This window comes from Chlamydotis macqueenii, chromosome 1, assembly GCF_036417535.1.
Source record: "Chlamydotis macqueenii isolate bChlMac1 chromosome 1, bChlMac1.mat, whole genome shotgun sequence".
In the NCBI taxonomy this organism is placed as follows: Eukaryota; Metazoa; Chordata; class Aves; order Otidiformes; family Otididae; genus Chlamydotis; species Chlamydotis macqueenii.
In genome coordinates, this window is record NC_141556.1 from 107506316 (window position 1) to 107521133 (window position 14818).

Genomic DNA, 14818 nt, shown 5'->3' on the forward strand with positions numbered 1-14818 from the left:
CACTGCAGGGCGGGGGGGGGGGGGGGGGGGGCGGAACTAGATGATCTGTAAGGTCCCTTCCAGCCGAAACCATTCTATGATTCTATGAAAATTGTACTTTTCTCATAGCTCTTAACATCTGCTTTCTACATCCATTCCTCATAATAAGCCATTCTACAAAAGTGAAATTATTTTTAAGAAAGATCAAAATTAGTATTATTTAACTATCTTTAAGCACATCTACAGCGATGTGCTTAAAAGAACTGCGAAAGGGGTTTGATACAACAGAAACCAAGTTCTCACTTGTTCAGTATGGAGGTGTATAATGAGAAAAGTGACACATAAACCTAGCTCTGCACATATGCACAGTGTATTTATGATAACTAGTCAAAATATTTTGATGAATGGCAAAATTAGGAAGTGAATTATATAAAGAATAGTCAAAGACAAGCTTTTATTCTAGCAAGTGAAAACAAGTCCTTAGGATCTGACCAAATTATCTGATAAGAAAATCTGGATAAAAAAATCCAGGGCTCTATCCCAAACTGTGAAATTTTCAATTTCACAACAATTGTAAAAGCAGGCGCTTCAGTGAAGATATCATTTAGACTAATAACACCAGTAGGGAAAGAAGTAATTCTACAACAATTTGCAGATCAAACTGTGCCACCACCACCTGGTTTTTGTTGGGCTTTTTTGTTTGCTTTTTTGGAAGAGCAGTGGTGTGGTGGTGTTTGGTGGTTTGGGGTTTTCTCAGTCAGTTGGTTTGCTTTGATAGCATCAAAGTTCACATAATACATATAAGATCTATTTAAAAGTCCAAAATTTACAGGAACTAATGCATTCAAAATCAAATGTTGCTCAAATGGGAATCCAATCTGAACAAAAGCATGAAGAAACTACCTGTTTTTTATAGTAGGTAGAGGGAAGCAAATAAAATGAAGAATGTCACTCATATTCTTAAGATATCACACCACCAAACAAAAGATTTGGCTCCTGCTCACGGTTCTGCAATCAACATGATACATGACCTTGAACAGATGGCTCTGAATCTCAAAGAAAACATTACTGATGTTCAGTAGTGCCATCACTAACTTATAGGTGTGCATCTCTAGGAGTAGAATGTACAGGTTTGAATCAGGTAATTAAGTTGCTTTTACAGTAGAATAAGAATAGGGGCTCTAAAATACCTATCTTCTAGCACCTAGAGTGGGTTAAATGATGTTTCCCAGCTGAGTGTACAAACTGCATGCTACTTATCCCCACCTCCAATAAACCAAAGAGTGAACAATTTAATCAACCCATGAATTAGACCACTTGAGGAAGATATAATTTCTAGTTGCTGATTCTAAATTTGAAATATAAAAGAAATACATAAAAATGAGAAGACAAAGTTAGAAACAACATAGATGAAACACAAAAACAAACACCTAAAAAATTTCAAGTTATTTTTTTATTGCCATTTACTCTCTAGTAACCAAATGCTTTGCAAGAAGAAAAAGCCACCCTGACATATCTTGAAAAGGTTAATTTAACTTTCCAATTTGCTTCAGTAACTTCTAATATATACCCAAACCATGCTCTTATGTGGGCTTTGTTATCAACTTAATTTAAAAATATTCTAAATATTCTGTTCTTCAAGAGAAAAATTAGGTGCAGAGAAAGCAAGGAAACTCTTAACTCTATGTACACATCTCTTTCATAAAGACAGTCTTGCAGTAAAGATAACAAATATCTCAATGACTAACGTGACTGTTTCACCCATACCAGATGCTTTCAACTACTACAGGTTATCCACTACCTGTGCCTTTTTCTTATTCTAACCAAGAAAAACAATTTTACTTCTCCAGAATCCATGAGGGGAATGAGCTGCTGAAAGTGTTTAAGCTCATGTGTTCTCCTAAACAGTATCTTGGCCACTATCCAAGACGGACAATTGAGCTAGATGGACCAACTGATGTGACCCAGTATGCCACAGCCTCCAATGGAAAAGAGGAAAGGTGTCCTGAAAACTGAGATCACAGAGCAATAAATAGCGATCATTCTCTGCATATTCCAAAGGCTATATGTGCATGTAAAAATCTGTGAAGAATTTGCATCTATCATGGAAATAAATTGAAAGCTGTTCTGAGGACACTAATATTTTTCATTTATTTGATTGTCACTAATTTCTCTCTTTCACATAAAACAAAAATTAAGACATTTATATAACTACCTCAATGGTGCTCTTCTGGACAAAACACAGAAATTCTTACATTCTAACCACACCTAAAGTTCCATTTAATATCTAAAATACAAAGTGATCATCCTATTATCTGTCAGCTTTAGCAGTTTCTAATAGTGTCAGTCACCAAGTGCTCTACGTATAGCACTGAATAATTAATTCCAAAAGTCAGAGTGTTGCAATGAATTCTTTTGTTCTTTTTCCATGCCTACATTCTTCTAAATTATACTTGTGTGTGCATATATACAGCAGATGGGGAACTTTTTTGCATACATTATGATAAAAAAAAAAGAATTAAAAAGATTAACCAATGTAAATTCTTTCGCAAGACTGCTACTCACCTTATCTGCTTTAACTGGGGATATTTTTCCTCAGATTTTCATGTATGGATTGGTGTTTTGAGATTGAAACAGAAGCAAAATGAGAGTCAGTGAAAATGTTTCCTTCCCACAAGCAATGTTCATGTGGCTCAACCTTGCTGGGTTGTCTGTTCTGCAGGTGGATTAAGAAATTGCCAATTTTGAATGCCAAGGTCACCTTCTACTTTGGCATACAAGCCTAGCAGGACCCAACGCGATGATCACATTAAACAGGAGAAACTGGATGACATTGAAGGCTAGTGTAGGAGACGCTAGATGAAGTGTAATAATAGAAAGTGCAAGGTCATATGCTTTCAAACTGATCACAGGGAAGTTTACTGTAAAGTAGAAGCTCATCTGTTACAAATTATAGAGGAAGAGAAAGGTCTGCATCAGATTGCTATAAAATGACTAGGAGCTACCAAATGCTTGAAAAAAGTTAAACATAATCACAGGACTGATAGATGTGAAGGTAGTTATTAACATTAGTTCATAATGCAAAGCATACAAGTCTTGAAATATTATATGCAATCTACCCATCCATGTCTCAGAAAATGGATGCAGAGTAGAACAGGTGAAGAATGACTACTAGGGTCAAGTAAATATTTTCCAAGAGAAGACATGAGCTTTTCTTGTTTAACTTAGCAATAGCAGAGATGAGAAGTGATACCACTGTGGTCTGTAAATAGAAAGGAGAGAAAACAACAAAACTAAAGGAAAATCAGGCCGTAAGAACAAGCATAACTGAAGTATGTTTATGTTTACATTGGAAACATTAGAACTATTTTTATCACTATTGGAAGACTTAAGTTCCAAGACAGGCTTCCAACAGAAACAGGGAACGGAGTGAGCTCAGGGATGAAGGGGAAAGCAATGAAACTGCTTTTCAAAGTGCAGCTTGAAATGCTGCAGAATGGACTTAAAAAATACAGCTGTGTAGAATACAGAGGACTTAGTGATCCAGTTCTTTACATCTCTACATCCCTTTGTACAGTGGCTGACAGATCTATGAGACAGCAGAAAGTGACTGCCTACGCCTCCCTCCTCTAACATGATGAAGCAATTTCCAACTATCAGTACACATTCACATCACTGCCACTTGAAAAACCAAAACCACTCCTTCATTTCCTACATAAATTCCATATATTAGAAACTTATTCAAAGTATAACATCTGTGGGAGCATTTGAAGTGGAAGTATCACTAAAGCCATGATTAAATTTTAGCCCTCCAAGAACAGGAACGGGGGAAGAACATATCTGAATAAAGACAGGGGAAAAAAAAATATGGAAGAAGGATAAGGTTCTGGTGTCCTCAAACAAATACAATGTTTATCAGAATAAAAAAACTACATACATATATATATATGTGCATATATAAACCATACACCAATCAACCTAATAACACCTATTAATTATCATAGTAATGAACTTTGTTAGAACTGCGATCATGCAACATTTGCAAAGGAGTGGTCTGAAGTACCGCTTCAAATTAGTACTTTTTTAAAAACCTATCTGACATTGCAGAATAGTAAAACATATCTGAAGCATACACCAAAAATAGCTCATATTTAAATTAACATTCAAATAGTGCTTATAGACTCCTAAGCAAAGGGGACAGTTGTAAAAATGCAATGTTATCTTGTTCTCCTTTATTTCCCAGATGAACTGAAAATCATAGAAATGTCAACCAAAAAAATTAGTACATGATGATGTGCACACTAAGAAATTAGCCAACAGCTGATCTCTTTCATGGTTTCTGTAAAATCATCAGTAGTTCCTTGGCTTTCAACATTTTATCGAGTAGAACGTTCAAAGACATATAAACAGCAGGATTTTATTTTAAAAAATAAATTAAAATCAAAGGCAAGGGGAAGAAGGAAGCCGATAAAAATCAAAAGAGGAAATGTGCAAGAAATTATTAGAAGCAGAATCAGATGGAGCACACTGCAAATAGCTCCTAACAATGTTAACATTGAAAATCCTCTTTTAGATACAGAAAAAAAGGGTAGATGCTGGGCAGAAGAAATCAAGGAATAAATTGGAGATCCTACAGAAAGCTTCTGTAACCATTTCTGGATGTTAGATGTGTATTTCTACTACAGGAATACCAGGGATGATACCAGCCTGTATAACTACACAGTGCAAGAGAGCATGTTGCAAAGACGTACTAACCAGTTATGAAGGAATTAATTCACATAGTGGCACCAGCTTCCAGCTGTTAAGGAAACTTCTTGCTGGGCTGTTGCACCCTTCTCAGCACACATAACCAGCTCAGCTTAAGTGCTCACAGTGAACACTCATCTGATACCCAACCCTGTCTGTTCTGTACAAATCTGCGTATCTCTCTTTAGAGCTCATTGTGTTGTGAACACCTACAAAAAAAAAAAATCTATTATGAGATGATCACAGTACAAAAAAAAGTTAAGAAAAAGAAACTGGAGAACAAGAACGAGGTCTGGAGAAACCTACAGGTGCTGTACAGCTTGATATTATGACTGAAATAATGTTAAATGTCTTTGGATCTACCATCAGTGTGATAGCTCTTAAATGTGAGGAGTCATTAGCATTTTTAGCCTTGAACTAAACATTTAAATTTGCATGTCCAAGTGGAGCTCAAAGGATAAGAAATGAAGACGTAATGGTGCAGTCACTTGTCTAAATCCTAGTGGATGATGATGGGAAGGACTGTTTTTGTCCATATTGAAAGCATCGATAATGAAGCACAATCTTAAACAGTTTGCGAGAAATGTGTTAACAACAGGAGATACAGTCTAGTTTATCCTTATGAAGAGCACCTCTGTCATAAAACCTGTAGTTCACTCTGGCTACTAGTACAAAAATCACACCCTCTCAAATATCTAGGTGAATTCAAAAGCAGCAGAAACACATACTCACTAAAAGCTAAACTAATAAAGTAAATAGACAGAACTACTTTTTTTGGCTCAAAAGGAAGCTTTGTGGTGAAACATCAGGCAGATCTTGATTTATCTGATATGGCTTCATTCATTGATATTTATCAACCTCTTTAATTTCTAATAGTAACTGTAAGAATTATGTCCTATGTAGAAATGCTGTATTATATAACGGTTTCTAACAGTGGTATTCCCAATGGTTTCATTCTAATCAACAGAAATTGCTTATCGCAAGCTTCAGAAGTACAGAGAAGGTTTGAAGTGTTCCCTTCCATCTTATGAAATCTGCCTTTTCCCTGATTATCTAAACAGGTACAATTTTATTTATTTTCTTCTATGAGGGGAATTTTATTTTCATTAAGTGTGCTGTGATAATAGCCATGGTTTGTTGTATTTCTTTAGAAATGTAGAGTAAGAAAAAGCATGATGCTTTTCAGTGTCCTAATATGGCTCATCCACAGGACCACAGTCTCCAGCATTTCAATTTCCACAATAATTACTTCTGTCTTGATGAAAGCAGAAGACTGCCAGCTCAGAGAGGAAGCTTTTCACACTCTGTTGAGAAGGATGAGGGAGAAAGAGGTATAAATAAATGGACAGGATGTACTCTCCACGTGTGAAAGGAATCCCAAAGCAAATCAGACTTTGAAATTACCAGTAACAGAACTAATAACAACTTTTATATTTAAGTCATATGTTGAGCAGAAACTAGATTAAAAAAATAATCCATCCATTTTACAGTCACATACATGGTGCTTTTTTTAAATTTTATTTTACAGGTGGTCTTTACCCCAAACAGCTCAAATGAAATTATTAACTCCAATATTATGAGCATTTTGGAGACTTTTGCACATGCTCCAGCAAATAGACATTAGCATTATGGTACAGGGATGATTGCATAGCATATATTTTATACCTCTCAGTCTTTATTCACTGAATACATGCGTGTTTTATTCATAAAATTACTGTCGCTCGTGTTTAAGATCTGGCTTATGCTTGCTTTGGAATACACCTGTGACTCTTCATACTAAACTCAGTGTACTACTATAACCTGTCTTGTTACAGATGAAAACGTAATTCAGTTTTGGATCTAACATAAACAGGATCATCATGTTTAGAGAGAGTTCCAATAGCCCACTATTCAAGCAATCTGTGACATATAAATAATGCAAGACCTCTTCTCTCTGCAAATGACTTCAGTTCAAGCACAGACTCAGAAAGATGGAAGCCCAAATTTATACTGCCATTACAAAATTCAATCTATTTCTGGTTCTCCAATTGAATTATGACTCAGAGTCTTCCATTGTTTTCTATTAGCACCAGCCCACACACTCCTTCCCTTTGCCAACCCATGCAGAAAAGAACGTTATTTATGAATATTCCTGAGCTTTATTCTTATACTAAAATGGCAGCAAATCCCAGCAAATCTGAAAAGCCTTGTGTTTTCTTTTAAAGGAAAGTAAGGTAGAAAATTGGTCTTTTTTCCCTCCCTTGACCCCCGACCTTTGAACCACAACCTCCTTGCCACTAAAGCGTTCAACACCTCATTTAATCTCTCCTCGCTGCATTGGCACAGCACTGGAAAAGGAAAAGGGAAAAAAAAAAATAATCTGGGGACTTCATCAATTTTTCATGAATTTTCATTTAGCCCAAAGCCCCCTCTTACAGTGGTCGATAGATCAAGCTGCTGTCACATATTTAACACCTGGGGCTACAGCTGCTATCTCTGGGGGCTGCCGCTGACTCAGGCTAGACCAGAGGCAGCAGCCTGAGTCCAGGCGAGGACCCTCACACTCTTTCTCTGGCTTACACGTGGCACCCTGGCACTTGCAGCTGAAATCCTAGCTACAGTGGTTATTGCAAATGTGTCTCCTGATACTCCCACTGGAAAACTCCAGTACGTTGGTTCAGTCGTGTCAATTCGTACATTGTAGAAAAACTGCGCTTCTGTTTTTAAACTTCCGGCTTTCAAATATGAAAGCAGTTTCATAAAATATCAAACTATTTCTAGCCTACTTCCCTTTCTAAAATCCTCCCAAGAAAAATCAAAGCATCAACAGATTTCTAATAATGTCAACCCTTGTTGACATTGAAATTTCAATTAAAAATTCTAATACACCAAATCAAAAGAAAGACATTTTACTCTTTTGAATACAATTCTTTGTAGTTATTTCAGGACTAGAACACTTATTTTTAATGATGTAACCATAAAAGATACAAATACTACATTGGAATTTGCCACATAAACAGTGGAAGAATGGTTTTGCTGCTAGCATTAGCATTAATTTTTCCTTCTGAGCAAGCTTATGCTGAAAAAAGTAACCCGCACAAAGCACACCATGGATTAACACATTAAAAGAAGAATGAAATAATATAAGTTATAGCAATGCTAAACTGTGCCTTGAATTACAAACTCCTATTTCTTCCTAAACGTCTTCTAAAATACTTTCTAAATTAAAGGCAAAAAAAAAAAAAAATCTAAAAGCACATTCTACATGTTAATTATGTCTTTTAAGTAACTTCCCAAATCACAGTTCTTCACAATTTCACTGGCACACAGAAATTTTTCTGAGGACATACATCAGCACAAAAATATCTGCCCTTGATTGTATGCACATACGCTGAACAGGAATGGATTTAAAAGCATACTTAATCGCTTTGGATGGACTGGTACCTAAATTAATCATGTTTGGGAAAGGTGTTAACTGCTACTCAATCCAAAAGAGCTTAGGGACCTCAGCAACTTGCAAAAAATCACTCTAAAAAAACCAAGGGGCAAAAGGATTGCATTCAAGATGGGCCACACTATAGTCCAAATCACTGTGTGCCCCAACTGAGTTTCACTGTAGAGTTTTTCTTCTGTCTTTACACACAAATATGGATACATCAGAAGATTTTCAATGTCACTGCTCATGTGGCAGGTGCCCATGGGAGGGACAGGGGGAAAGGTAAATATCTGAGAATGAATCACATCTAACAGTTTATCATCTGAATGCATAAGCATGAACACACTTAACAGATACATAAACCCAATAAATATTTCTTCATAAATCATTCAAAAGTTGCAAATGTACATTATTAGTGACTGATAATTTAATAAGCAAAGTAAAACAATTACTGATTCTTGCACTAAAACAGCAGACAAACATTTTAAGCCTGTAAAAAGCAGCAGTTTGTCTCTAATGGCACAACTTGAGGCCACCTACAATCAGATAATAATCCAAAATCGTGTTGTCAGCAAAGGACAACTGTCCTTTTTCTGGTGCTCTTTTTCTTGGCTTAGTGTAGAAAGAGCAGTTTTCAACACCATGACAGAGCACAAGTAAGACCCGATTGCATGCGGCTGTCCCAGTTCCCATGGACAGGGCTGCAGCATCCAGACAACTCAACAGTTTTCAGCAGCAGTTGAGAGCAGGTGAATGAGGACTCACTGCTGACAACAGGCTGTCAGCAACAATTAATTTCCCTCGTGTGCAAATGGGCTGCTACAGACCTGCCCATCTTCTCCAGAAATGCCAACATTAGAAACACAGCTAAAAAGCCTTAAAATAACTGTTCTCTGATAGTGACTTGAAAACTTGTTTTAGAATCAAAAACCGTATTAAAAAGTGTCTCAAAACTAAGGGAAACAAGGTAGTTTTGCTATCAGAAGATGTCTTTGATACACATGCTGAGCATTGCCACGTGCTTTTAAGACCAGTGAACCAGCAGAATCTCTAAAACTAAATAAACAAGCAACGTACATATTATTTACAATTTTTTTCTTTGACGAGGACCTTCCTGTAATCACAGCCACAGTATGGCTCAAGGAAAGACAAAGCACTGCTGAAGTGGAACAGAAGTGCCTACTCTAGACTGCTAAACCATATAATTGGGGAATTCCGTCAGTTCAATTTCAAAGCTATGAAAACAGTAAAATAGTCGGGTGTCAGGTGCACGGTGCTATTGCAGAAACTTTGGCTATGGTTTCAGATCTCAGGTTTCACGTTCTATGATCCTGCTCTAAAATATCTCTGACAATGAAATACACTTTTATTATTTTTCAAGTCTTCTACTATCTCACATACAGTTCATGCATGACCTGCCACCAGCTGCAGTGGTTAAAACAGTTACTCCAGAGACCAAGGATATTGTAACAAGAGTCTCTTAGCAGTCACTGAAGTAGGGATCAGTGAAAACTGATGAAATACAGAGCATCTTTAGATTTCAAAATAATCAGTCACTTCAATTTGATGACTCCAGGTATAACTTGAACAATCTTCTGAACTTTGACAGGACAGGTTTGACTATCTACAGGATTGCAATAAAGATTTCGGTCTTTATGCCTCTCATAGGATTTCTCAACAGTTTAAAAACCACATGTACAAAGACAGAAATAATCCAGTAAATTTGTCTAGAGTCATACTCACCCAGATTTCAGCCTTCCTTAAATTGGTCATCTTCTGAGTTCCTAAATACTTACCAAAAACTGAATGACATTCTGTGATGCCTTTATTGGCAGATACACATTTACTTGCGCCTTGAATGTGTGCAAAAACTGTTCATTCTTTTGTTTGAAACAGTTCTGAATCTAGGTTACGACAAGTGAAAGGTAGTGAACAAGTCTGTTCTATGTGGCCTATATCACCATATAAATGTTTCAAAAATTGCATTTTCTGCAATTTCTGTGAAGACTGAAGCCTCAAGATCCCATAACATTTGCTATAAAAATCTGCACACTGCATCAGGACTAAAGATTTCTCTTTAGTGCTTCCCCCTCCACCCCTTTAAACCAATATATCTCCTAACATGTACTTAAATCCATTCTTTATCAACTAAGCAATACAAGGTTTGTGCTAAAGCCCTACTTCAGTCAAACACAGTTTAGTGAAACTATTGCCATATGAAGAACTGTAGGGAGAAAAACCCTCAAGTCCAGCAAGAGAACAGCATTCATATATCTACTAAAATAAATCTACTAAAATCCAGCTTCATGTAAAGATATACAGCTACCCATAGCTGATACTCTGAATAACTAAGTAGAAAAAAAAATAATATTTTATGTATGATGAGCGTGCTTGCTATGTGAATACAAAGAATGTCTCTGCTAACTCTACTGGAAGCAGATCATGCATGCTGGGTGGTCTCAAAGACCATGATGACTTCTCTGTCAAGACAAAGAGAATCGATAAAGAGTAAGACTGCTCTGGATGATAAGAGAAATGACCAACAATTTCACTTGCCATTCACATAATGAATGAGGCCTGTACCAATTTTATGATAGAGGAGCTTATATTGAGGTTTCCAGCAGTACAGAACATGAGTCACCAAGAAGCTGTCTGCTTCTGTTGAGGTAACAGATGACTAGATAAAGAGAAACAGACAGTGCATCTTATATTAAATGATAGGGATTTTTCCACATTAGTTTCAGTATAACCAACTTCAGTCATAATTTAAAAATTAGATTATTCTTTAGAGGAAGATTAGCCTTTGTCCATGTTTGTGCCAATCATGATTATACACCGACTAGAACTTTGCTTCAGTATAAATCACATATTCTGTACGGTCACTGCTACTGTATAAATGCATGTACAAATACCTTGACAGAGAGCTATAGCTAATGACAAAATGCCATACTTATCTACATTCGTTATCTCCCAGGCTGCTGACTGTGTGCAAGTGCTGGATGACAGCATAAAAGCAACTGTAATGTTTTATACCATGCTAATCATATAAAACTACTCACATGCCACTTCCAGAGATGCATTGCGACTCACAGCTTCTCCAAGATAGTTCCTTGCTACGCAAACATAACTTCCTTCATCAGGTTTACTCCTGCGTCCATGCACGATACGTAAGAAAAATAAAGATCCGCTGGGCAGCAGCATACGGTGGGAGCGCGGATCATCCTTGTCCGTTTCCACTCGCTCTCCGTCCTTGTACCACTCAATAGTAGGAGTTGGCCGTCCTTCGGCTTTACAGTTCAGAGTTGTTGGCTCTCCTTTAGAGACTATCACGTCTGAAGGATGCTCAACAATCCGTGGTGGAAAGTCCTCTTGGCGGAGACGGGATCCTACAGAAAAAGAAAAGGAGAAAGGGAGGAAAGAACAATTTATTTTAACTTTAGGCTTCACACAGAGTCGTCACAAGTTACTCTTAAATGCCAGAAAAATTTTCTAAGAAAAGAAAACATGAAAATCTGTATACATCAGATATTGTTCTGTCTGATACTAGAGACTGTATCAGCGACTTTCAAAGCTAAAAAACTGGAGTTAGACTACCGATATACACCTCTAAGGCATTATCAAACCTGTAACACACGCAGACTGGGCTTAAAGGAGGATCTGTCATGCCTACATGCATGATGATCTCTTCCTTGTTCCAACAATCTTCATATTTATATTTGCTTCTAGATTCCTATGTGCTTTCAGATTCCACTCATTTCTACCATGTCCCATCTTTTCATCTGCCAGACTCAACAGATGGACATCTAAAAGCACCGTGTCTTATCACTTATTGGTTAGCAGTTCTTTGTAGTTTTGTCCTTTGTATGCTCTTTCCACAAACAGCCCAGGCATGGAAACAGAAAGAAAAAAAAAAACAATCCCAAAAACAAACAAACAAAAACCCACAACTAAAACTGAAAAGTGTTCCTTCCTTCATAAATTTCTAGTACAAGAGTTGGCAATTTTAACTGTTTGAAGTGTCTGAAGCCATTCATGAGCTCTGTTTTTATTTGGAAATCTCAAATGTCAGATACACTTCAGAAATTTTCAGTGGATTGCACATATATACACACAAATACAAATACAATATAGTCCTGAATAAGGCAGAGGGGACACCCTATAGAAGTAAGGTATGTGGAAGAGATTTGTGCTGGGTCCACCACCCCGGAGAAAGTCCCAGTGCCAACCTTCCATTACAGCCTTTACCATGTAGTGCAATTTCATTAAGACAAGTCATAGCATCCCAAATCTTCATGGAACACTTGTCAAAAAAATTAAATGGTATCACAACACTAGACAAATTTTGCAACATCCTTTTTCTGAAAAAGATAATAATCCTTTCACAGTTGTTATGCTCCGCTTTACAGCTATTGACAGACAAATTGTAGAGATGAGTAAATGCAAGAACAATGTCACCCAACAGAAAACCAAAGTCCAACACTCCTAAATTCATCATCAGTCATTCAGATATAGTTCATTATTGTATATTTAATTAGACTATATTAGCCTGACAAACATTTTTTTCTGCCACAAATACATCACAGTAGTTCATACCTCTACATTGCTTCTCATGAAAATGAAGTCAGCTCTCCTAATGCATAGAATCATAGAAAAGTTTGGGTTGGAAGGGACCTTTAAAGGTCACCTAGTCCAACCCCCTTGCAAGGAGCAGGGACATCTCCAACCAGATCAGGTTGCTCAGAGCCCCATCCAACCTGGCCTTGAATGTTTCCAGGGATGCGGCATCCACCACCTCTCTGGGCAACCTGTTCCAGTGTTCCACAACCCTCATTGTAAAAAATTTCTTCCTTATGTCTAGTCTGAATCTACCTCCTTGTATTTTAAAACCATTACCTGTTGTCCTATCACAACAGGACCTACTAGAAAGTTTGGCACTATCTTTCTTATAAGGTCCTTTTAATTGCTGGCACAAATAATCTTTTCTGGCATGGAATCTGAAAATCCTTTCAGTGGAGCTGTCACACTAGTACAATTAGACTGCACTTCTTAAATACAAGGTATATCATCTTCTGCCGGTTAGTGAAACACTTGTCTCAATTCTCTGATCAGCAGTTTTGCTGAGTAGTAGAAAAGCAATTTAACATCAGTATCTTAATTACATCCCAGGCACTACAAATTTTAAAATATTGTCAGTTCCTAATTTACTCCAAAAGTTATGAGGAAAGGAATAAGGATCCTTTCTATGGAGTGAATCCATGTTTGGACTTCTGTGTTACTAACACTCAGGTCAATAAACTAAGGCTTGTCATAGCAATAAGGTGTTATACCACTGCTGCACAAATGGACTCTTAGTGGCTACCAGACTCTATTACCAGCATATTACCATCCATAAGCTGTACTGCCAGTGCATGAAAACACACATACAATTTACACCTAAGCACAAATAAACTTAGACCACATTTATAAAAGAAAGATATATTTTATTCTCCTTTCTATTGACAGAAAGACATTTAAATCAAATGGAATTTGCAGTTTAAAAGTATCTCTAGACCACGACCCCATACACAACATTGAAAAAGACTGAAATCACTATCAAAAATTAAAAATTTCACAGCACATGGGACTAAAAAGCAAGCTTCATACATTGACTAGAGACACAAGTCTCTACACAAGTCTACCAACTTACTTCATTGCTTATTCTCAAAAGAAACAAAACCCAACTGAGGTTAAGAAATTCCTGCTAACGGTATCAGTAAGAACGCCAAAGCTGAGGTATTTCTGAAATTTCAGAGGGACTTAAATCAGAGAAGAGAACAGATATGAATCAATTTTGATAAATGGTTACAGAGTATAGCAAAGTTAGTAGCAAAAAAAATGCAAAAGGCAAATCCAAAATAGTAGCTTGCTTATACACAAAGATTTGTTGATAATGTTCAAAACTTGAAGTAGTACATTCTACAAAGAATTACAGGCCATATTAAATCCTTTGAGAAGGGCTTTCTCCCATGAGAGTTAAACCTTCCACCTTATACAGCCCCAAACCCCTCCTCAGGTCACAATAGGAGTACTTCTTCCCCTTCAGTACTGATGTTTATCACAAAACTAATGTTTATACCTCACTCTATCCTAATTAAGCAATTTGTGCTCAAGAAAGGGTTGAGATGCGGGCGGCAGAGACCATGCCAATCAGCAAGGAGAAAAGCTCAAGCTGGGTTCTGAGGGGGGCTCATACCAGGCATTCCTGTGATAGCTGGGTGTACGTTCAACTATCTCAGTGCTGCAAGTTATTTTCTTCAACATGCACTTAAGAGGGGGGAAGAAAAACACACAAGAAATCAATCACAGAGCACAGCAGACTCCCTCTGTGAAAACTGAACTGAGCACCTACAGCTATTCCAGAAGGACATTCTGATTTAGAAAGAAGCAGCAAAACCGAAAACTTAACTCTGTTGCCCCTCTTCTGGCAAACACAGACATGGTCTACGTACCAAAAAGAGACAGCCCCAAATGGTGTTTTCCTAGTTGAGTTTTGCTTCTTCCACTGCAACTCTCCCCCATCCCACCTTCCGATACTTTTACAAATACAACCTAATTTAGAAGGAATGGAAAAATTAACACTCTGAGCTAACTGGGCAGAAGTTTTTTTTTTTCCTTTTACTGGAGGGTGAGGTGCAACCA

General features: G+C 37.1%; 1 protein-coding gene across 1 annotated transcript in view; it reads right to left on the minus strand.

Moving 5' to 3' along the window:
* ROBO2 (roundabout guidance receptor 2) overlaps positions 1–14818 on the minus strand; it is a 474965-nt gene that overhangs the window by 416055 nt on the left and 44092 nt on the right. Inside the window, exon 2 of the mRNA XM_086763780.1 lies at positions 11200–11526. Coding sequence (XP_086619906.1) covers positions 11200–11526 — 327 coding nt within the window. The remainder of the gene's footprint in view (positions 1–11199; positions 11527–14818) is intronic.